The sequence below is a fragment of the Centruroides sculpturatus genome, unplaced genomic scaffold (genome assembly GCF_000671375.1).
Source record: "Centruroides sculpturatus isolate CEXI.00-Female unplaced genomic scaffold, Cexi_2.0 scaffold212, whole genome shotgun sequence".
In the NCBI taxonomy this organism is placed as follows: Eukaryota; Metazoa; Arthropoda; class Arachnida; order Scorpiones; family Buthidae; genus Centruroides; species Centruroides sculpturatus.
In genome coordinates, this window is record NW_019384356.1 from 237,279 (window position 1) to 263,499 (window position 26,221).

General features: G+C 27.7%; 1 protein-coding gene across 1 annotated transcript in view; it reads right to left on the reverse strand.

The window, feature by feature from the left end:
* The window catches only part of LOC111639743 (TBC1 domain family member 1-like), a 90,741-nt gene that overhangs the window by 18,863 nt on the left and 45,657 nt on the right, over positions 1–26,221 (reverse strand). Inside the window, exons 2-10 of the mRNA XM_023385687.1 lie at positions 21,427–21,585; positions 14,575–14,706; positions 14,116–14,241; positions 13,577–13,843; positions 12,937–13,491; positions 12,761–12,865; positions 3,968–4,118; positions 2,516–2,607; positions 1,245–1,370 (exon numbers count right to left, since the gene is read on the reverse strand). Coding sequence (XP_023241455.1) covers positions 1,245–1,370; positions 2,516–2,607; positions 3,968–4,118; positions 12,761–12,865; positions 12,937–13,491; positions 13,577–13,843; positions 14,116–14,241; positions 14,575–14,706; positions 21,427–21,585 — 1,713 coding nt within the window. The remainder of the gene's footprint in view (positions 1–1,244; positions 1,371–2,515; positions 2,608–3,967; positions 4,119–12,760; positions 12,866–12,936; positions 13,492–13,576; positions 13,844–14,115; positions 14,242–14,574; positions 14,707–21,426; positions 21,586–26,221) is intronic.

Here is a 26,221-nt window from a genome sequence, read left to right on the forward strand (position 1 = left end):
TGTTAGAGCAAAACTGGAAGTCATGTTTTATGGGCCGTAAATTAATCGGGCTATTTTTTAATGCTAATTACTAAATAAATTACGTAATTAATTTGGCACTAGAGGTAAGCGTTAGGCGCCATCTCTTATTAATATTAATAATTATAAATAAATTAATTAATTTAAATAATTTAGAACCGCTGGGAGAAAAAATCGGCCCGGAGCAAGACTCGAACCCACAACTCCTGCTTACTGTGCAGATGCGTTGTAATAACCGTTGATGGTTACATAGCTTATATACGCTGGAAGAGGAGATCGGACTGGAGGTCCAGATAGCGTAACTGGCAACGCATCTGCACGGTAAGCAGGAGTTGTGGGTTCAAGTCCCGCTCCGAGCCGATTTTTTCTTCCAGAGGTTCTAAATTATTTAAATTAATTTATTTATAATTATTAATGTTAATAAGAGATGGCGCCTAATGCTTACCTCTAAAGCCAAATTGGTTACGTAATTTCATTTAATAATTAGCCTTATACTAGCCCAATAGATTTTCGGCATTCGGTTGGTGTGTAGCTTTATTATATATCGGGTTTAGCGATGTTTGTATATTACAGAATATAATCTTAATCTCTTATGCAGATACATATTATAAAATAGACAGCATAAAATTAAATTTGTATTATATAAAGCAGTGTTTTTCAACCACTAATCCATAAAAATATATTTGATTGTACTGACAATGGCACAATTGATTACAATGACATTTAAATAGTGATCTGTAGTTACTATACATCTTTGTTACATACAATAACACTTGATAAGCAAATATAAGTATAATTCATAGTTGTGTATAACTGGTTTGGCAGTCCACAATGAGAGAAAGATTGAGAAACACTACTATAATGTATAAATGATTTCTTATGTTGAATTCTGGAGTTCTGTAGACAGATTATTTCATCTTCTTATAAAAAGTACTATAATTTATAACTAAACAAATATAAATATGTAACACTGAATTTAACACAAAAAAAAAATGACATTAGATAAAAAAGAATTTGTAAAGAGGGACTGAAGAAGAGAAAAAAGATGTCCAGAATATAAAAAAAATATATATAATGTAATTGGAGTGTGGTTTCTTTTAAATAAACTATCACATTAATTTATTAAATAATACAAGAAAAAGAGAGTGATTGAAGAATACATATTTAATTATTATTTATCTATTATTCAGTAATAGTTCTTTAAAAATGTATATATTAATACTTACATCTACTTTTGTTGGATGACTGCCATTAGAAACGTGAGTATGACTTGATTGCTTCTGTTCACATAACCTCCGAATTAACATCATAAATACTTCATTTCTTTCTTGCATATTTTCTATATCAGAACCCTTCAAAACAAAATTCAATGCTATTAATTATTTATGCAATAATTTTATCCTCAAAACTGTTAAAAAGTTTCTTAAAAAATAGAATTTAATCATAACAGTTCTAAAAAATTCATTTAATATTAATGTCCTTGTTTACAAAATTATATAATGTATAATATAAATTTAAATAATTTAAATAACAATTTAAATCTGTAATCATGACAATTTTTATATCTATAATATAACATTTTAGTGTGTAATTAGAGTTAAATAATTAGTACAATTATTTGAAATTCATTAAAACAAAAGTTCAGATTTAATTCTGTAATTTTAAATGAAAATATAAACTATGTTCATAAATTACATCCAAATAACATTAAATAACTTAGATTTTTTCCTTTTTTATTAGATTTGGATAAACACATTTAGCTTTAGAAAACTTCAACTTAATCAATTTAGTTTTCTGATCATGTTTTTATACATCTGTTTTCATTTTGGCTCTTTGCTTCTTTCTGTAGAAGAGAGCCCCTTTTCCTATAAACATCATGGATTCAGTCAGGCCCACAGTTGTGGAGAGAACGACACAATATATGCAGAATGGACTGCTCATGAAAAATTCCTGGGATGGCTTGGAGTTTATACCTGAGTCCTCCAGAGCAGTAGGCTGATGCCTTAACTATACTGATAACAATCTGTATATATATTGGAGGCATTAGACCAATGACAAAGAGTTAGAAAAATTTCTCATTGTTGGGTTTGCATGAATGTAAAAAATATGATGTATCTTTTGTGTACAGTGTACTTATTTCTATTTTTTTAGTGTGATATAAAATAAAAATATGTATATATCTTCAGAGGGGAACAATTTACTGGTTCAAAAATACTGGGGGAATATGTCCACTCTGACTTTTATGAATTGATGTTTGTGCTTAACTGCTTCAGCTGGCTGGTTGTCTACGGCTTTACACCAAAACATATAGCTTTTACATATTTTTAACTTACTTAAATCCTCAAACAGAAATTAAATAATTTAGTTTTAATATGTGTGAATTGTTTAGAATAGAATTCTTAAATTTAAGTTCAGATTAAGTTTTTCAAAGGTCCTAAAATCTGATGATAAGTGATATGTAAAAATAAAACCACCTTTTAAATTTTTATATATCTACCTGAGACTTTAACATTATATCTTCCCGTTCATTGTCTGGCAGACTTTGCAAACGCTTAATGATAATGAGTTGGGCTTCTTCAGTGGAGAGTCCTGTGAAAAATTTAAAGGTATTAGAACATTTTTCAAACAAAACACAATGAAAACTTTCTGTAATTTTAACAATTAAAAATTAAATTGTTATTAAATTAACATTTTGAAATGTTTAATAATCAATAATACTGAAATATTAAGGTAAAATCCTGTCTATCATCCATCTGTTCTTTCTTTTCAGATGCTGTCGAAAGTTTGATGAAAACAAAGAAAATCAACATTTACATTATCCGTTACTTAGAAAGTAAAGTTGCAGATAAGAAAGTGAACCCATTACAGGAAAAGAATATTACATCAGGTGTTTATGAACATCTGTACATTATAGAGAGCAATTATTTGTGTGCACAAACTATGAGTATTTGTTATGAATATATGTTTTCTAATGTCTTAAAATGCCACAGAAGGAACAGACTGACTGGCAATAAGTCACTAAAGCTAATTTTTGATCTTCACTGAATATTAATATTACTCAAAGTGCTTAATCTACAAGTTCTTCTAAAGGAATGCTACCATTTAAATTACTGTAATTATGTTAATTATTACGCAAGAAATATACAACGTACAATACATCAATTGATAGAGAAAATCTTTTAGTTCACCTAACATCTGTTTACAAATGTCTTTCTGTATGCTGCCTCTGGGAAGTGCCTTAAACCAAAATGGCAACTCCACAACAGAGAAAGTGTTTTGCATTCTGCAGTTTGCAATGTTGGAATCAATCATGTTGGATCACTTTAAAATTGTCATTCAGAAACAATTTTGAAGTGATCTACCATGTAAGGCAAATGTTCTTGTTGCACAACAATGACTGATTCAGAGTTAACAGACTGCAGAACTCAAAATGCTTTCTCTGCTGCAAAGTAGATGTTTGAATGAAGATGGTAAGTGAAACTTGAACATTTACTCTATGAATTAATGTACAGTACATTGCATACTTCTCGGGTAATAATTAACATAATTAGAGTAACTTAAAATGGATAAACCAATTTGAAATTAGTTTTAATCATCGGTTATCCATTAACATCATAAATAAAAAATAATTATAAAAAATAAAAATTTTCTATTTTAGATGCACTCTGAAGAAAATTTACAAATTTGACAAATAAAATATTATTAAAAAAAATTTATTAATATGTTTTTATCTACAGTTTATAAAATTACTTTCATTTTAGAGCACAAATAGCAGAAATTTACTTCTTCTCACATGTTAAACAGACATTTAATAACTACAAAAATTATATAAAGCTTTATTCATACAAAATACAATTTAAAGTTAATGGATTTAAGGAAATTTAAGGAAATGAAACATTAAAATAATAGGGAAAAAAAACGAGCTAATATTATAAAAGTTAATTCTCACCTTCTAACTCGACACACAACTTATGAAACCAATGCATTGGACAAGTTTCACAGATAACTGCTTGATTCTTGTTATTTTGATGATGATGATACTGAAAAGTTTGATGAGCACTGTGAAATGCCTGTTTTAATGCTTTCATCACTTCGTCTACCTGTTCAGAGAATTTAAACTTCAATATATTATAATATTTAAATATATTTACTATAACATTTAAATATTATTACATTATAAAAATAAATGCAAAAAACTTCAATATAATTATATAATTACTTTGAATTATATATATAAGATTGGAAGTTAAAGTTTAAATGAGAAATGTGAACTATTTAGACAAGTATTTTTAACCATATTAAGAATTATCACATTGGAATGAATGTTATCCAATATTTTAAAGTATTAAATAACATCATATCATCATATATCAAATCATATCTAATAACAATGTAGAGATAACTTTTTAATAAATTAAAATTATTTGTATTATACTAGTAAACTGTACATTCTTAATTGCAGTAGATATTTTCATATTCTGTAAGCCTGATGTATTCCATTAGATTTTAATATATAAAAATATGCTAAGCCCTATGCTAAACTTTTATACCTTTGAATTCTCCAACTCAAGAAAAATAATAAAAATTTATAGACAAGTTCTTATAGAAATTGTCTATAAATTATATAATACTGTTTTATAGTTTTCAACTATCATACCATGCCACCCTCTGTAATGTTCCAGAATGCTGTCATACATATCCACCCCCAAATTATGTGACACATATCCTAGATCAACCACCCTTTTAATGCATTGTAATAATTCCACTCATATCCAAGTGCACAACTTGATTTTAAAGCATTTAGGAAATAGGGCCTTATGCCCTGAGGTGGTAGAATAATACATTGTATTTCCTTTCTTACTTATTAAAGCTATGACCAATAAGACAATGAAAAGCCTGAAAAGTATGTATAAATAAACGTAGAAAAAGAAAAAGATGAAGATGGCACATGCTAAATTCAATCTCAACAAGCTATCTTTATAGCAGACATTTGCAGATAAAGGAACAATGTATGTCATTACTGTCAAATACTTTGAAAACTTAATGCAGTGTTCTGTTTGCCAAAGTTTATTCAATATTCCTGAATGAATGCATCAAATAATAAATCTAGCAGTTGTCAAAATATATTTTTTTAAGGCTTTTATAATTGTATATAAGTGTTTAAAAAGAAACCTTTACATCTTATCTAGCATCAAGACTAATTTTATCATTATAGTCTATTAAGTCATAGCTTATTAGCTTCCATCTATTGTCTCCATTTTCATTTAATTTAAAGTTATCTCTACATATATCATTTCAGGAAATTCATCTATAAAATTCATCTCTAGAGCATGAATAATGCCTTGTCTTTGATCACTAATCCATATTTGTAAGTCAATATTATTCATATGTATCAAAGTCACTTACAGGATTTTGTCTGAAGGAATAGAACATATATGATTTAGACCAACTAATAAACCAATTGATTCACAACAATCATGTTCCTTGAATAAGTTTGTTTCTACTTATACAACCTTCATCTGTTGTCATGAATGAATAATAAACACATATAATAAAAAACAAGCAAAAATGCTATTCTAAAACATGCAGTCTTCCAAAAAGAACAACTTTTGCATTGGGCTTTAAGAAGAACTAGAAGAATCATTTCATTAAACATGGACTGCAATTACTTCAATGTAACAACTATCAAAATTAAGTTATTCTTTTATTTTAATTAAGTTAAGCTTTAATTTTATACAATTGTTATCAGAAAAACAAAGAAGAATCTCTTTGCTTTTCATCATTGCTATGTCATACAATATGCTCTTGCAGTCTTTTCCTATATTCTTGACTCCAAACAAGACTACATAAAATATCAAAAAATTAAATAGTACCAAGCATTCAATGTTGATATAGATTGTCTGAAAAGTTACTATACAATGAGAAATTTGTAATAGCATTAAAGTTATATGTACAACATCACATATGAGACCCATAAGTTGTATGTCCTGCATTTCCAATTTGCAGTAGATGGCACTACTACTTGCTCACAGAGGTTCTGGTGTTTGGGCTACATTTTTGGGACACTTCTTTGCCGATCGCATAATGTCCCATGAAATCCAGACAGCTAGGTCTCCTGACCTCANAAAAATTTTGCTTTGAAGAACTCTTCTTAAAACATTGGTAAAAATTGGTAAAAAAATTCCAAGGTTAAAAAAGATCAAGTGTCAGCCTTTCTCTGTAACTTCTATGGTAACTTAACTTATTCTCTGTAACTTAACTGTTACTTCTATGGTAGTGTATAAAGGATAATGATGGACTCAAAAGTTAATTATGACTTTTTGTAAATAGTCTAAACTTCAAATTATTATAATGTTGTTTAAAAGAAACCATCAAACGAAAAATGAATATTTTATATCCATATAAGGACATGTCTATAGAAATTTCTAAGAAAATCAAACTACTCAGATTAAAACAATACATGAATTTGAGTGCTTAGATCGAACATCTTTGATGGGAATCGAATTGTCAGTCAGTCTGGGTTCTGATCTTGTTATGTTTCATAATGAGTAAAAAACCAATCAGAAAGCGTGGGCAAATCGGCATCAACCTATCGGAATGTTCGATCTGGGACCAAGAGAAAACTTATAAAAACCGCATGAAAAAAAGATGTGGCAATCTTGGTTCTTAGTTCTTGGTCCTTAGTTTGCAGTGCTCCTCTCCAAGATTCTTGTCATCCGGACATTCTCCTACGAGAGCTTGTTAGATATTCGGAGGATTTGTCTTCACCCTCCTGTGCCATCAAGATCACTAAAATCCACCTTGTAGCTAGAAGACCTCGGTCCAAGTAGTGTTGTGCACCCCAGAGTTGACGTCTTCACGCCACCATCACCAGAAGAAAAACTATTGTCAGAACAGTTGAAATTTTTGTGTTACAGACTTGTTTCTTGACTTCGAATAGGTGTTATGCCTTTTTAAGGATATGTTGTAAGAGAAATTTTTATATTTATTAAACAGTTTACGATGGAGGACCTGTCTCAGTGAGTTTTCCCACTCCCACACGACAGTGCTGACCGTTCGATTGCCGTGACACTTTTCATTCAATCAGCAAACCTCACAAAAAGATACTCTCATACTCTCAGGATGTGTTCCTGAATATATGCTGAGTGCTAAACAAATCAGAATAAAACTGGATCATTATAACATTTGTTTATAATACTTATATTAAAATGTAAATAAGAATACAATAGAACTTTCTGAAAATTTTCCTGACCTTTAATGCACTGAAAACATATCACAAAAGCTAATCAAATACAAAAACTTCAAATATTATATTATTGTAAATGACTGATTAAATATATCAATCAAGTAAACCATACAAGTCACCATAGAACACAACAGCAAAACAAGGAAGAACAGGGCTACTTTATGCATAGATTTAGGCTACAGATTAAATATGTTTAATTTACATGATATTTGTTTTAGAAGATAACAAATGATAAACAATTCAATACTACCTATTAATTTATATTTCTATCAAAACTTATTAAAAAATAAATAAATAAAATGATAATAATAAAAATAATAATTGTTTATGGTTTTTATAATCATTAGAAATTTTGAACCAATCGCATTTGTTAATACAATTTCAGTTAAGTTATTTGTGTTTACGTTTATATTAGTTTCAGATATTTCTGTAATTAATTATTAATATATCATTAACATTTATATAAAGATAACATTAAGTTAATCTATTCGTTTATTAAGCATTCACTAGTTTAATAAATTAAATTAGAATAGCTAAGTTGCAAAATCCTGTAGGACAAAAGCCTGAAAACAAAACTACAATGCATAAAAGCACATACAGTACAAACAAAAGTTTATTGCTTTATAAATTTTCATTCAATTGTATTTCCTTAAAAATAGATTAATACAATTTTATCTAGAGTATGAAGTGTGAAGACAAATCAGTTAGTAGGATGCAATGAATGAATAGAAGAGAATGACCTTTTTTCCCCCCATTCCTCTTTCTCTACTGGTCTTTCCTAGCACCATTTTACATTGCAGGGATGGTAAAAATCACCATAAACTTCAATTCAGTCTCAAGTTTTAGTGTATAATATTAAATTCAGTTTATATATAATGCAGGAACAGTAAAACAAGGGCTTGTGTAAAATAAAAAAAATTAAAGTTACTGTTTACAGTGAGAAATTTGCATTGACATTAAAGTTATACATATGGTATTGCATATGAGACCCATAAGTTGTATGTCCTGCATTTCCACTTTGTGGTAGATGGCATTACTGTTTGCTCACAGATTACCTGGAATGCCTATTCACATTCACCTGGACAAAGTTGACAGAGTGAGATTGCAAGTCTGTATTGTTTGAGTGATAATGGTGTTGACGATTGAGTAGCAAATATTCATGGTGGAATATTCTGTATGATGGGAAATTCACAGATATTGGGTAACAAAGCAATTTCTAAATAAACAGGTGCACCATTATGATACATGCAAAATTTGATAGTCAAGTTTTCCAAAACAGATGCTAACTAACACCACAAACTGTTAGGCCCTCAACCTCAAAAAGTTCTTGAGATCCAGAACATGCTTCTCCACTCCATTAATTCTTCTCCACTGGATAGTAACTTTTCTAGACACCCTGTATATCAATTGCAGATGATATCCTATTAGCAGATGCAATATAAAACACTATGAACTTAACTTCTAAACGCAAAAAAACAGTAAAGAACTTTCAATCTGACTCTAAATATCAATAAAAAATAGTAATGATAACTGGAAAAACTACTGATGATATCAACATTTCACTTAATGGAGATAAAATCAAGCAAATAAAAAAAATTCAATTATTTGAGTATATTAATGATGGAAAATCTGAACACCTTACAGCCAGTTAACCACAGATTACGATAACTTGAGTGTTAAAACTAAAGTTACTTGACAGTATCAAAATTCCAAATAGAATTTATGGCTCTGATAATTAAGAAACAAGAAGTCAAAAAGCTGGAAGCCTTTGATATATAATATTTAAGGAAAATGAGCAATACCAAGTGAGCTGATAAAAAACAAACTAAAAAGACTGGAGCTGAAATATTTACTCTTCCATAAATAAAATCCACAAAAGACAATTGAAATGGTATGGATATGTGGAAAGAATGACATTCCAGAGACTTCTAGTAGCTGCACTGTTTGCCTGGATTGGATATAGAAAAAAAGAGAAAGACTCGAGATCGAATGGCTGCAGACAGTGAAGAAAAACTCTGGACTCCAAACAAATAGACAAATCACTTTATAATCAAGGGATGGATTCTTGGAAAAAGTTTCCAAAGTCACAGAGGACTCAATTTGATAATAGGCAAACGAGGATGATGATGAATACATAAATGAATCTTCCTCAAAATATTTTTTCAACATAACAAGCTTATAATTATTATTAATAATAATGAATATGCGTGTTATATAATATTACATAAAAATTAATAATTACAAATTTGAATACTAAAGATTAATGAAATAATATATTTGTATTTTTTATGAAGTAGAAGAGATGATGAAAATTAACATGGAGTTTTCTTCATAAAATAAAAACATTTATTCACAAGGATGAAACTAGATTCATTTCTCAAAATAATCTCCCCAGCTGCACATATACATTTGTTCCACCTTCCTGGTAACAACTATACCAAACTTTTTTGTATAGGGAATAATGTTGGCAAAAATATTTGGAGACTTTGCCACAGCTGCTGTCTCACAAATGCTCTTTCAAGGGACTAAACATAGAAAATAATATTCAATTTCCAATATTACTGGAATTCACAAGAAACAAAAGTTAAACTTATCCTGAGCAGTAAGCAATGTGACAGGTGATGTGCTGTTTCATGACAGTATGTTTGCCATCCACTGTTTAAACATTGACATATCTTGATTGGGAAATTCTGGATCACCTACTGTATGGTCTTGATCTTTCATCCTGTGATTATCACATCTTTAGACCCATAAAAGAGCATTTTGGAGGCCAGAAATTCTGCATCAAAAAAAAAGTTGAAGCAGCTGTGGGACTATGACCGTGACAATGTCCTCAAACTTTTATTTGCAAAAGAAATAAAAATGCTACCAGGAAGATGGAACAAATATGTATGCACAGATTAATTGGTATTTTAACTTAAATACAAATTAATAATTTCAATTATTAATTTGTATTTAAGTTAAAAAAGTAAATTCTATTCACTCAAAAATGTATAAGGTAATAAGTATGCTGAAATATTAACATAATTAAAGCTTAGTAAATATAGAAAAAGTCTACTGTTGATAAAAAGCCAAAAGGATAAGTAAACTTAAAATTTCAAAACAAAATAGAAGAAAAAGTAAAGTGAATTATAAGTTTCTTTGTATTCATCCTATTCTATAGCTCAGAAATGTAATAGTGTCACAGCAACATTGACCTTTATTGTAAGGCCTCTATACGTGAAACATGTTAAAAAAAATTACCTTCTGATGGTGACACAATTAACAAGGTATTGTTGATAATAAGTCAGGATAATAAGTATATTTTAAAATTCACAAAAAATAGAAGAAACATTAATATGAAAAGTCTACTTTTATGTTATTTATGCAGAGAGATTATTGTAATGAATAAATTTGATGATCTCAGGTATTATGATTATTATTTAGACCACCCTGTATAAAAATTTCAGTAATTTCAATCATGTAACAGCTTGAAATGTCTCAGTGGCATTCAAAAAATGTGTTTCGTCGAAAAATTATTTAAAATATTTTACTTCAATTATATTTCTAAATAAATATTTATCATTTGTTAAAAAATTACAGTTAAAACTTTGACAAAAATTAATTATATATTATTGTGTAACATTTAAAGCAAATTATTGAGAAACAAAGGAGTCCATAAATGTAATTAGGAGGCTTACTTGACTTATATCAACATCCAATGTTGCGGCTCTTTCTCGATATTCGTCCCTTCCCTTTCTCTAATAAAGGTCATAATTAGTAGTAATATTAGTGATAAAACCATGCATTATGATTTAATATTAATAATTAATCACAATGAAAAATGGCATTAATTATTTGAACTTTATACAATAAAAATTTATATGTTATATTCTATGTTTACCTTTAAAATAGTTTCAAAAGAACTGTGGAGTGACTTCTTTGCTTTTTGACGAAAACTATCGAGCTTCGAAGGAACTTTCTTCATAAAACAAAAATGAAATTAAGAATAAGAAATAAAAATTTTTAAAATAATTTAAAAATTATTAATATTTTATAAACTTTTAACAGAAATTCTGTTTTTCATTTAATTTTCTTCATTTCACAAAATGTTTCACATGGTTGTTTTCTAAGAATTATTATTGATGACAATAATGATGATCATGTACTTCTAAACACAATCTAAAATCATATTTCTTAAATTTTGTAATATTGTACAATTTTCTCCAATTAAAAATCTCCATACCAGGATTTATAAGTATAAGGATAGATCAAATAAATATTCAGCCTATGCAACTAGGCACGCTGTTGCTTTTGGCTGGTTATTTATTGATTTATCCTAACATTAAAATTACATTCTAAAATTTTCATTATAATTTAACAAATCACATTTTTATTATATTAATTTTTTTCAAAGTATATGTCTTTCACAACTTATCAAACAATCAAGTTTCAAAGACAAGTAGAAAGATTTAAAACGTATTTAACAACAGTTTTTATTCTCAAATATTACTTAATAATATTTACTGGACTTTAGACAATTTACAGTTATCATTTAAACAATTGAAGTAAGTCAGATTCTTTATCATATTTTGATAAACAATGTGATTTACTTGGATACTTTTATATTTATAATTGAATTACTTACTGATTGAATACAGTAATTTGTTTAAATGTAATAAAACAAAGATAAAAGCAAAACAGTGTAATTAATTTTTGAAAATATAAACTTACATTATGTAATCAATATTTAAAAATGAACAGAATTGAACATTTCTTAATGTTATATTCTATGAGCTATCTTATCAGTGTTCTATGTCTTCTTTTTTTAATGTTATTTTATCTTTTAATCAAGCTCAGATATTTTTAATTTTTATCTACCTGAATCTAAAGGAGGATAAAATAATGTTTTATCTGAATATTCGTGAATGAAAATTATTTCAAGGCTAAAACTTTGTCAAATTTACAATGGATTCAGTATTATTATTTAAACAAATAATCTTAAGTTATGATAAAAATTTTTTAGATATTTAAATTTGATACATCTTAAGTAATTTAAAATAAAATACATTATTAATGTATATTATTTTGATATTTTATAATTTAGTATGTTATGATTTATAGTACACTTTATAAGAAGAGAAAATCTTTCTACAGAATTCCAGAATTCAACATAAGAAACCATTCAGACATTACAGAATATAGCTACACACCAACCGAATGCCGAAAATTTATTGGGCTAGTATAAGGCTAATTATNTCCCTGGGAGACATTCTAGCATTTGCTGTAGGAGAAACTGCAATATTGTGTGTAAAACTTCATTTTTATTAATTTTTCGAACCTGCGCTACTTAAAAGCAACTTATTCACTTCAGTAAGAGAAAAGTGTATTCCAAATTCATGTTATGTAAGATATCCCAAGGATTACAAAATGAAATTACTGTATAAAAGTTTCTTAAAATGCTTTGTAATTTATTTTCCTACATGAAAACTGGTATCAAAATCATCTCTAGCTTACCAATTTCTCGGTTTGTCCTTTAAATACGTAACCAACATAGCAATCTACTGAAGTCATCGTTCCTTCTCTACAGATGAATCCAAAATTATCGGGATTTTTAATACCCTAAAAAAATTGACATCAACAAATTATAAATTAATTTCATTAAAGTAATCACTTATATTAGATTATATTACCTGAGAACAATGAGAAATGTCATTAAATGTTTTACTAAGTAATGCTTGTTTCTTATCCATGCCAATCAAGCATAATTCTGATCGCCCTATTAGAAAGAGCATGGTTCGATTAAGTGGCTGGCGAGAATTTGATATAATGGGCAACGTTTCCGCTCGAGAACGGCGCGTATCCGAACTCTCGCCACTATTTACTCTGCTTCGATAAACTGGCAACGAAGTTTGCTTGGAAGGTCTCGGAACATCTCCACTGCACGATCTAACTCTGTTAGAATGAATGATAGTGTCGTGAAGATCGTTTACTAGCATAGTTCTACTTGGAGTATCCAAACTTTGTGTGTGAGTAATAAGTGAGTTAGCTGTCGGTGGTTGTAACATATGAGAGTTTGAATTTAAAACTGCGAGTTCTTTTAAATCGTGAATAAATGAAGAACGAACTGGATTATCTATGCTTTGCGAATGAGTTATCAAAGAATGTTCCGAATTCAAGATATTTCCAAATTGTTCTGTCGGTGTAATGGGAGATTTTACATATTCACTATGGTCACTATTATCATCCTGAAAATTCAAATATTTTAATTTACAATATTTTCTGATTTTAGTAATGCAATTACAAATGAAAAAAATAAATGTTAGCAGTAACCTTATTTAAAGATTCTTCGCTGGATTTTAAGACATTTTCTGACAAACTATTTGTTTCTCTATTTTCTTTGTTGTTATTATTCATTAAATTGGCATGACCTAATTCTTCTTCTTTGGTTTTTTCACTCATATCAAGATTATGAGACAAACTAGAAATGCTTGCTCCACTTCCATGTCTTTGCCTTCCTTCTTGTTGTTGAGCCTTAAATATTTTAAATTTTTCGACTGCTTCATCGATAAATGTCGGAGGGGCTCTCTTGTGTGAAACCTTAAAAAAATTTTTAATGATATTTTTAACTGAAGTAATGTACTCTTTAAATTAATAAAAATTCTACTAGGGACTGAAGAAGAGAAAAAAGATGTCCAGAATATAAAAAAAATATATATAATGTAATTGGAGTGTGGTTTCTTTTAAATAAACTATCACATTAATTTATTAAATAATACAAGAAAAAGAGAGTGATTGAAGAATACATATTTAATTATTATTTATCTATTATTCAGTAATAGTTCTTTAAAAATGTATATATTAATACTTACATCTACTTTTGTTGGATGACTGCCATTAGAAACATGAGTATGACTTGATTGCTTCTGTTCACATAACCTCCGAATTAACATCATAAATACTTCATTTCTTTCTTGCATATTTTCTATATCAGAACCCTTCAAAACAAAATTCAATGCTATTAATTATTTATGCAATAATTTTATCCTCAAAACTGTTAAAAAGTTTCTTAAAAAATAGAATTTAATCATAACAGTTCTAAAAAATTCATTTAATATTAATTTGTAAATTAATATTAAAACAAGAATTACTAAGATCTTCTCAGATTATCTTTAAAGTAAGCTATTAAATTTTATATGATATTAAATATAAACTCAACAATAATAAAACAATAAATAACAAAAAAAACAACAACAGGGTATTTAAAAGTAAAATAAATAATAAAATTTGTCTAATCATTCACCACTGTGCAACAAGAATGCTTGCCTTACATGGTGGATCACATTGAATTGTCTGTGAATGACAATTTCAAAGTGATCCACCATGATGGTTCCAACTTTCTCTGCTGNAAATTTTTCGACTGCTTCATCGATAAATGTCGGAGGGGCTCTCTTGTGTGAAACCTTAAAAAAATTTTTAATGATATTTTTAACTGAAGTAATGTACTCTTTAAATTAATAAAAATTCTACTAGTTAATAGTATTTTAATTAATAATTAACTTAATTAACATATTTATTTTTACAGTTTATAATATTTTTTTTGATAAGTAATGTTTTTAGAAGTTTTCAAATAAACTTCTTTAATTTATAAAACATCATCTTTTCTAAAATTACAAATGAATTGCTAACTAGATGCAGAGATGGTGAAGACCTCTACCTGCTACTCCACTTTGAGTTTTTACCTTGATTAGAACTCTGGAACTTTTCGCGAATGATCTGACTCAGACATACAAGATATTTTTCTTCTCCACTTAGTCTGTCACATAAGAGAATATACTCATCAGCACAATTATGATCAAGGATGGGCTTGTACCCTTGGGCATCAGGTAAGGAGTCATCAAGAGGAGAGGAAATGTAATTATTTGAAAATAAATTATATGGGATAATTTATTGAAGCAAGGTAAGGGGTGCTGAGAAGAAAAAATGTGTAAGAGAACAGGCAGACTAGCAGTGGAACAGACTGACTCATCACATATCATCAATGTCCCAAACCTCCATAATATATATCACAAGAGTATCTCTACAAGAAGTGCCAGATTTCATATGATTATAGTTCTCTTTCCATTAACATTCATTCTATAATACTGTTGGAAGCAAAGATTCTCCAAGTTTCATACAGGTGGCATTTGGATAATGAATATAATGAAATGAAGTGCTCTCATACACCATCAATTGGACACAGTGGACTCAATGAGAGGTGACCTCTCAAGTCACCTTATAATTACTTGTGAGTCCTCTGAGCCATGTAAAAGATTGTGTGTATGTGTTGCCAATGCCACAAACTTGCAAAAGCTTAAGATATGCATTATAAATGCTGTACTGTTATGAGAGCAGATATACTACATCAAGTGTGGGAGAAACTGGATTATTGAGGAAGCTCAATAACATATATAAAATAAAGGGACAAAATCTTGTATGCTTTTCCTTCTGTTTGGTGTAGCACTAGCCATTCTCTATTGATAAGTTTCTGAAATGTGATCACTTGAAATCCAATGATTCTTTTAGAGATACCCTGTATTTTAAATATGCACCAAGGATGATCCAAATTGAAAGTGAAAATGTTTTGTATTCAACAATTCTGATAACCTTAAATAATTTTAGTTTAATCAACATTATAGTACAAAGTTTCATATCATTTTTATTAAAAATTGTTAAAACTGAATTTTACCAAAATTTGAAAAACAGATATATAATAATATATTTTATTTCAATTAATAATAGTAGTAATTTTTGTTAAGAGATACTCAACCAATAAAATAAACAATCATTTTTTTTTATTATTTTTATAATATGGAACTGATTTATGAAAGCAAATGTTTCTAGAATTTTGGTTCTCTTAATGAAGATCCACATGTTTTGTATTTGTACAACTTGATAATGACCAAATGTTGAGTAAACATTTGGTCAATATCAAATTGTGTGAATGATTTACATATAACTATTACTTGATATTTGCCATTTTCCACTTGTCAGTATAATGTGTCAAATCAAAGAGGACAAATAGGCAATTATTTGACAATTGGCAAATACCAACTGTGTGGAGCTAGCTGCCTTTAGACGAATTGTAGCATAAATAAGTTCAGCAATTAATACTTTCAAATCATTTATTTCCTCTCTAAATTACCCAAATCTTGAGATCTGACAATTACAGGGGAAACCTGGGAGATTGTCATCACCAATTTTGACAAAATTTTCTGGATGTGTAGTATTTACTCGTACTTAACTTCTACCAAAGCCGTAGGACCCAGTATTCGAGCATTCTCGAGAAACTCACGATTATAGTTTTTCTAGAACTATTAATATCTATGCAGAAGCACCACTCGGGTGTTCATGGTATGGTGTGATTAGTTAAGGCATTGCATGAAGAGCATTAATATGAGGTTTGAATCCCATATCATTGGGGTCACTGGCAAATGAAAAGAGAGAATCCTAGCTGTCAACTTTGATCACTTCCCTTTCTACATCAAAGGGACTCTAGCTGTGCCCTTACCTCTCTGGTAAAATTGAAGCATCCAGGTAGAAAGAATTGTCAAGTTTTCTTTCCTGATTAGAATAGGCATGTCTACCTACTAAAATATTATATACAGTACAGTATATATAATATATTTTTTGCTGGACAGAGTACAGATAGTGTTGAGTTTCTTATTATATCTTCCTATCCTTACATATAAAATGTAATATAAATGTATTGATATGTATATTATATGGTAAAAACCTACGTTACATTAAACAATACAAAATGTGATTATAATGTTATATGTACTTTCTAAATATGGAGTAATCAAAATAAAAAAAGTAAATTTTTGATGACATTAAAAACTGTATATAACAAATTTAATAACAATAAGATTAAATTATAAATGTAAAAAAAAATATATGAGAATCAAACCAGCATATTAATGCTCTTCATGCAATTCCTTAACTAATCACACCACACCACGAACACCAGAGTGATGTTTCTGCATAGATATTAATAGTTTTAGAAAAACTTTAATCGTGAGTTTCTCAAGAATGCCTGAATACTGGGTCCTGCAGCTTTGGTAGAGTTTAAGTACAAGTAAATACTACACGCCCACAAAATTTTGCCCACAACAGAAATTACTTATGCAATAAAAGAAAATTTAAATATTTAAATAAACAAAAATTAATCCATATTTATAGTTTATTTATTAATCATCCAGAAAATTTTTATGAATGATTTAATTTATTTTCCTGATAAAAATGAGAAAAATAGATTTATTGATGATAAGCATAATTTTAGCATTGATTAATTTTAACAAATTTACAGATTATTCAACTGTTTTGATAAACATTTCTATAAATTATCCGTACAAAAATTATATTATTTCAGAAATTTACAAAATGAAAATAGATATAAACTTATAATTATCCTTAAATATATAATATTTCAATGACACTCGATATATCATATATCATCTATCATAACCGTTGTTNACTTCCAAGGATGAGAAGAAACGACCAATTAATATTTAATACTATGGCAATATCCAATGAGCAGAATAAGTCACCTCATTAATGTGGGAGGTGACTTATTCTGCTCATTGGATATTGCCATGTATATTTTATATACAGAATATAAATAAAAATAAATCATCAATATTAAACTAAAAAAATAATTTATAGATAATATTTAATTTTAAAATTTAGTTTGACTAATTCAGATATAAATTATTATAATCTTAACTAATAAACAGATACCAAACCAAAGATACTTTGTCACCACGAGCTGCTTTCCTCTGGATGTTAAGGAAGGTGGGGTTATAATTTAAGACCACCCTTTGCCTCCCGTTTAATGCTGGTGTTACTGCTTTTGGTGTAAGGAAAGTGTCAATCAATTGTTTTATAACCTTTAAGGGTAGTCTTAAATAATAATCCCCACCTTCCTCAACATCCAGAGGAAAGCAGCTCATAATGGTGAAGTATCTTTGGTATGTCGACATAACCCGATAATTTTTAAGATACTGCGAAATGATAAAAAACTATATGACCGGGACTCAGCCACTGGGATGACCAGCATTTTGATTCAAGGTTAGTACATTCATAGGAGCTACACTTTGTAATTTACAGCAGAGGATCGAGGAACATAAATAGATGCCTAGGAAAACCCCAGTAACATGGTGCTGGCAGCTTATTCACAGAATAATGACATGCACATTCAATGGAATCAAGCCAAAATCATTAGGCCCAATTCTAACTTACACAACATTGGATTTGTAGAAAAATTGGAAATGTAAAAAGCATACAAAAAAGTCACACTGCATCAATCATTGGGATGCGGAAAACCTATCAAATGCCTGGCGGGCATATTACGAAATATAATTTATGAACATTTAATTAAGAATTACATCTTACGAATTTTTAAAATATTTGATATTTATTAATTTAATTCATTTTAAAAAATTTAATTTTGTATTTATTAATAATTACATTTTAATTATTATCTTAAAATTTTCATTTACGACTTGGTTATTTTGAATTTGTAATTATACTGTACATTCTAAAGAATTTGAATAATTGGCAACTGAAGATGATCAGTAAAATCTGTTTGAAAACGTTTTTATTAGTTTATTGATTTATTTTCGACTATCCAGTTTTCCATCTGCTTAAATAGAGAGAGAGAAAGGAAACCTTTCATGAAACAGAACAGAATCTGCTTTGAAAGTGATTAAACCAAGAATTCTTCTATTAAATCATGACACTCTTGGTTGTTTTCATGCAATCATCTGGGCAATATAAAATGAATACAGAGCCAGTTGACATAGACATTTGCAAATCAAGATTACATGATTTATATTGTGAAGGATAAATATAAAATTTAGTCACTGTAACTATGTATTAAACTATATTACTTATATATAAAGTCTATTGCATTAACAATACAAGCAAAACATCACATTATGATAAAAGGAAATTATACACGTAAATAAAATTAAAAGAATTGTTTAAAAACCATTCTATTGTTCTTTGTGCAATTAAACAAAATAAAAAAAACTCAAATTATCAAGTCAAAAGAATTCTAGGAAATATACTTTGTATGTAAAAAGCCTTTATCATATTTATGTAATTTGATAGGCTGTAAAAGTTCTCTCTTACCTTATTTAATATTAATAACTTGCTCTTTCACAGTTTTTATTCTTTATTTACTTTATTGATTATTATTGTCATTTTCTCAAATTATAATAAAAATATTCAGATCAAATTTATAATTAAAGTTAAATGAAATCCCTGGTAGCAAGCATTTTAGGATTCTTGATTATCTGAGTCAAAAACTTTTTTTGGGAAGAAATAATTCAGTTATTCAGATCAGATTCTAATTGAAATCATTGTCCTCTGAGTTACTTTTTAATCTTAAAAGTTATATAATTCAAAGCTAGATAAATATGATAATAATTATTGATTTTATGAGCATGCAAAAATGTAAGTCTGAATGGATACCACCATTGAATCTTGATAGTTGTGGGTATGCATCTCACCAATAGCAACCACGTGGAGTCTTCCAAGTTTCTTCACTTGTCTACAATACTTCTTCCTTAACCTTAGAAAACTGAATGGTCATTTACATCTTAAAAAAATGAAAATTATCTCTAAAATGCTTACAGTTGTCTATTTTTGAGTATTTCCACTCACACTTGCATTATCACTTAATAAATCATACTTGTTTTGGATAGAAACTGTTCTAGTCTTCCTATTTAATTATATAATTTTATTATCCATACCATAAAATAAAGTAGCTTTTATTTTAGCCATATTTTTTTTTTTTCAGACAGTGATTATTTTATGATGCTTTAATATAATATGTGGTGTGTTTATAAAGTTCAGTGGATGTTAGGCTATCTTGAATGCAATGCATGCCACAATGGTTGAGCAAGCACACAGACTTCCAAGGACATGTTTAGAATCATCTTCTGGCTTGAAATGCATGTGATGTAGCCACGTGTATTTCAAGCCAGAGAGATTCCACCACAGTCATTCAAGAACAGTCTGTATGAGATGTTGTATCATTAAGCAATGGAACAATGGTACAACATGAAGTTATGCTTCACATTGAGAAAAATGGTGACAGAGACACGAAATGTTGACAAAGTGATCTTGTGCCTGTGGACTTGTATTTGTTTCTTTGTGTCAAAGAGGTCATTAAGGAATAACATTTTGTTAGTGTCTCTGAGATTCGAGCCCATGTGACAACAGTTCTTATGGCATTTCCCAAACAAGACCTTTTCAACTGTTTCCAGAAGGTTTATGAACATGCTGAAAAGTGCAAAATCTCTCATGGAGAGTACTTTAAAGGCCAATAATAATTCCTATGTATCTTCTGTTTTGTAATTTTTATTCTAACATTCACTGAACCTTTTAGTCACACTACATGCATCTCTTAACATGTATATACAATCAAATACTCGTATACAATATTTCTTTATATATATTCTTATTATTATTCTTAGGCACACATTTAAATGTTTGGATTATTTATTCTACATTATTTCTTTCTATGTAGAAACTTTCAAATACAGGAAATGAAAATGTATATTTGAAACATGTTCTTAAATTCTGTATTTTTAATTTTAATGCATCAGGTCCTCATTGAGAGAGGAAGAGCTAAGAATTTATCTGCAGGCTCAGAGAAAATTGGTTAGTCCATAGCTGTTCCTATTTCTATAAATTAATGTTATTTTTAATAACAGAATATAACATATTTAATTTGTCCCAAAAATACAGAAAAATGGCAAAAGGGCCCACTCTATCCCAGCTTCATACAAGCAACAAAAATCACTGCATAACATTCAATAATTTATCCATAATAAATTAATTTGAAATGTGTAATATGGAATATTAATTAGGTCAATGAATTTAATACAAAAGAAAAGTGTATAAAATTAATTTTTTTTCTCTCTATAAAATATATATTGGCTCAATCAACACTAAAACTGATATTAACTACAAATACTATACACTGACACCCAACAGTTTATTTGTTCTTTTAGGTGTCGGTGTATAATACTATATTACCTTATCTAATAATTACATATGCATTTTTAATTTATTTGTGTATATAAATACGTAACTTAATAAATGCTGTAACTTACATATTTTTCAACACTTACCTTTATTTTTCCAACATATAATACTTCGTACTGCTGAGAATTACAAAGAATAGTGTCGAGAGCAAGATTACTAGTTTGCCTACACAGAGGTGCTACAATATTATGTTGCTGGACTAATTCTTTAGTCATCTCTCTTATTGTAGTGAATAATTCTAACACCTAGAAAAAAAATAATAAATTTAACCAAATCAATTTATAATTATATTCTTAATTCTAACTTATCTATTGCGACTTTTAAGCGAGCACCTTTATCGGAAAGGATGGCGACATTACTGCTATTGTAGACTAGCAAGTAGGTTAGCAGTAATGTCGCCATCCTTCCCGATAAAGGTGCTCGCTTAAAAGTTGCAATACATCAGTTAAAATTAAGAATAAATAATTTGAAATTAATTGAAGGGAAATTATATTCTTATGTCCTCTTACTGTACTTGTTTCTAGTAAGAGATAACTTTATTGTAATGATTAATTTGTGAATAATTAATAAAACTATACATATTTCTATGTATATTAGTTATTTTATCATTTCTTAAAAACTAAATTTTAAATATATTTATGAAAATATTCAACAGATGGCAGCACGGATTTTGATGAATTACAAAGTACGCTAATTACTAATGTAATAATCTACGCCAGATTTACTCTAATTGATTTATTCATTACGTGATGATAATTTCGTAAATAAATAAGTTGGTAATTGGGATATTAGGTTATCTTAATGCGAAAAAAGTTGCTTCTATTGGGAATTTGATCAGAGTTATTAAATTTATTTCACAAAATAACTGTTTAAAAAATGGTGTTAAATTAATTAATATCATTAAAATATTACAAATTAATTATTAATAATTTCATGCTTTAATTACATATATTATGACACTTGATTTATTCAATTCAATTAAATTAAATGGCATAATGCAATACTCCAACAAATAACTATAGGGCATATTATTAATTACTTGAAAAAGATTTAGTAATTTGAAATTAAATCATTTATTACAAAAAATATTTAAATTATATATGTAAACATAATTTTTTAAAACATTATTGAATTATAATTATTATATAGTTATAGAAATATAAATAATTTAGTTAATACAATAGAAAAAGATTCAAATTTGTATGAAGATTGCATTAAAAAATGTCTTAATTATAAATTTAAATTAAACCATTGCTTTCATTATCATAACTTTCATACAGATTTATTCAGAATAAAAAATTATAATTCAAAATAAAGTTAGTTATTACAGATAATGATTTAAAAATTTATTATACAATGAAGGATCAATAAATAAGGTCACAAGGTCTCTACAATAGAGGAAGATGACTAACACTTATACCTTGAATCTGTTGCTGTTACTGAGGTACGGAGACCAGAGAACTACAAGATGGTGTCATTCTCTTGCACAGCAATACAAAAATGCATATTGTCTTAAGAAACTGGTCTCATATTGATGATATATATTGAGAGATTTTAGAATACTCTATAGTTCAGATCTGGCTCCCATAACTTTCATCTCTTTGGGCCCAAGAAAAAGCATCTCTGTGGACAATGATTTCTGACTGTAGAGAGTATGCAACAGGCAGTCATTGCCTGGCTAGAATTTTGCATGACACAAAATTATTTTCCGACAGAATGGATGCATTAATTACCCCGTGGAACAAGTATTGGACAAATTTGATTATACAGAAACATAGTGTTCTTACCTATGTATGTATAGCTGTAGATTCACATTTATACTAACAAAAATACATTCAGTTCACTTGTTACCTTATTTATTGATTCTCCTTTGTATTATTATGTAAATCAAAAAATCAAAAGCACAAATCATTCAGAAAGGTTTGAAACAAACAGACATAAATATTACTACATTTTCAATTATAATTATTTTGATTAGAAAGCATTAAATAAATTTAACAGAAAACATTTATTATTATTTCTTTCAGTTTACATATATATTTTGAACATCTTTTAGTTTTTGAAAATGAGCTTTTAAATGAACAATTTTAAACAATGCAATTTATGAACCTTATCCATTTACAATTACTGGTATTATTTTTCAAATGTTTAAAAAATGTGTGTTAGAGAGAGAGAGAGAGAGAGAGATTTTAATGATGATTAACACAGACCTTCAACTTTATTCAATAAAATACTTGGTATATGTCAAATGAATTAATTAAAAGATAATCAATGGAAAACAAACATTAAGAACACCTAACTCAATCTATAAACCAGCAAGAGCACCACTCACTTGAGTTTTGCTTGTTTTTAAGTTAAATTAGGTGTTCTTAGTGTGATATTAATCAATATCTAGCAGTCATCCTTTGAAAACAAACATATAAAGATGCACAACAAGATGCACAACAAAGCTTAAAGATAAGAACAAGAATTATCGAAAATTTACTATTTTTGCACTTAAGTGTCAAAATGTTTTAAATTTAAATGACCTAAAACACAGTAAATTATGAAATATAAATTTATACATGATCAAAAACTGAAAAGACTCATCTTTTGGAAATGAACTCAAGAAAAATGAAGATAGCTTTCATAATGACTCTTTAAGTTTGGTAAGGAAACATTTAGATATACATTTTCATTAACTGCCTGTTCTTATGAAGAAGTTTATATAGTTTTCTAAAGAGGTAATTTTTTAAAAACTAGTTTTTGCTAAATAATTTTTCATCATTTCTTTTTGATTAACTACAAAGTTTTAAAAATGAAAGTAACCAGAAAAGCATATAATTGTTTAAAACAAATAATCATTAAACAGTATTTATTGGCATTTTTTTAATTATGTAAGTAATAGTGATAAAATAAAATGGCAATAATTGAATGTCTTCAAAATATGCATGAAAATGTCCTAAGAAATTTGAACTCTGGTAACCACTTCACACTAACAGTTTCCTGTTAGTGAGAAGTGGTTGTCTTCGATATCTTTTGGTAACTTTCAAATAACTTTAATGTAGAAGTTATGGAAATGAGGTAAGTGTTAGTGTGAAGTGGTTATTAGAGTTCAAATTTGTTGAAAATTTTTAATAGCTTTTTGATTAACTGTAAATTTACCTTAATTTACAGATTTTTTAATTTTACAACTATTTTCAAGGTGTACTTCATATTCCGACTGTTTTATTTTAATTAGGTAAAATAAAGCTTGCTCATATTGCTAATCTTTCCCTTACTTTGTGTATGTAGGAAATGTTTTAATGGAGTATATATAAATAACAACTATGTAGTTTACAAGTACTTTTAGAGTTATTTCACTCAGCTTCAGGAAAGCAAAAACAAACATATTACTAAAGAACATTGGGATATTTAATCCTGAGGATGGCTGTCCAGTTAGCCAAAACATTTTATAAATAAAATATTTCTGCTGGAAGATCTCATTTATTCACTTTACCAGTTTATGAGATTTATTATTAGATACAGACGTAGTGAAAGTTTGATTCCTTTTGATCTTACATAAATGGTTTTCTCCTCAAATCTTCTTCAACAAACAACTAAAAATATTTTTCTAATTTTCAACTTTAACAGAAACAATTTAGTTTTCCCATTTTTTTCTAATCTGAACATTATGTTTTAACATTTAAACTTTAAAATTATAAATTTTCTTGGAAAATTTGTATTATAAATTTAGAATTCTATTATTTTTACTCTAAATTAAGCAATAATACATTCACACCATAATATTCATTCATATTAAAAAATTTTAAATTAGAAGGGTTTTTAAATAAACCTTATAAAATATAAATAAATGTACAATCAAGCAATTATTTATTAAAAAAAAAACAAATCAAATTGCTTTAATTAATTTTCACCTAATTTTAATAAATTAGTTTCAATTAAAATAAATTTTTTTAGTAACTTTAAAGAATTGCTTATTAAAAAATTTCTAATACAATTCTTTAAACAGTTTAGACTTTTAGTTATATTTAAGTTTATATTTTGTAATAATTCAACTTTAAAATTGTATAGATTTATTATATTTGAATATACAAAACATATTTAAAATCTAGTTGAAGCTAAATTTAAACTGTTTGAACTGTTGTTATGTCAGAAAGATAACTAATCTAAAAATATAATTTGAATTTTCAAGGAGATTCTACAGATGCAATACATTTTGAAAATATTTAAATATTGATGCAGATTTTTAGTTATAAACATTAAAAATTCAGTAGGCAAATTTTCAGTTAATGCTACTTATTTTTGAATCATGAAAGTCCATCTAAAATCTACATTCTGAATGACCGTGAGTAGGTATAATGTAACATCCAAATCTATTGAAACCATTTGTGAATAATTAATCAAGCATAAAAATTGAAATTACAAATATTAAACAAGTTTTATCATTGCTTACTTCTATATTTTAAACAAAGTCTTATATCTTTCTCATTTAATATGAAAATATTTAATATGCATAGAATATTTAAGGATTAAATGTTCTATACTATCAAAAAATATTTTATTTTAAGAAATAAACTATTATTTCTATAATTTTAGTTTGAGTTTTGATGCTTTAATTAATTAATATATATAGCAGAATCAATAAATTACAAGTTTAAATGCTCAAACATACATGTACACATCACATAAATACATACAAAAAGGTAAAAATTCTTAATTGGCATGGAAACTTCTCTTTTTTTTTCATATCCACCATGTTTTCTCTACCAGATTTAAAGTTCATAAAATTTTCCATCCCTTATCTATGTGATGTTATTTTTGTTTCTTTATACCTTAACGCAGGATGTATAGATAAATATATTCTTCCGTAATACTTTTTTAAAATAGTAATTGAAAGAA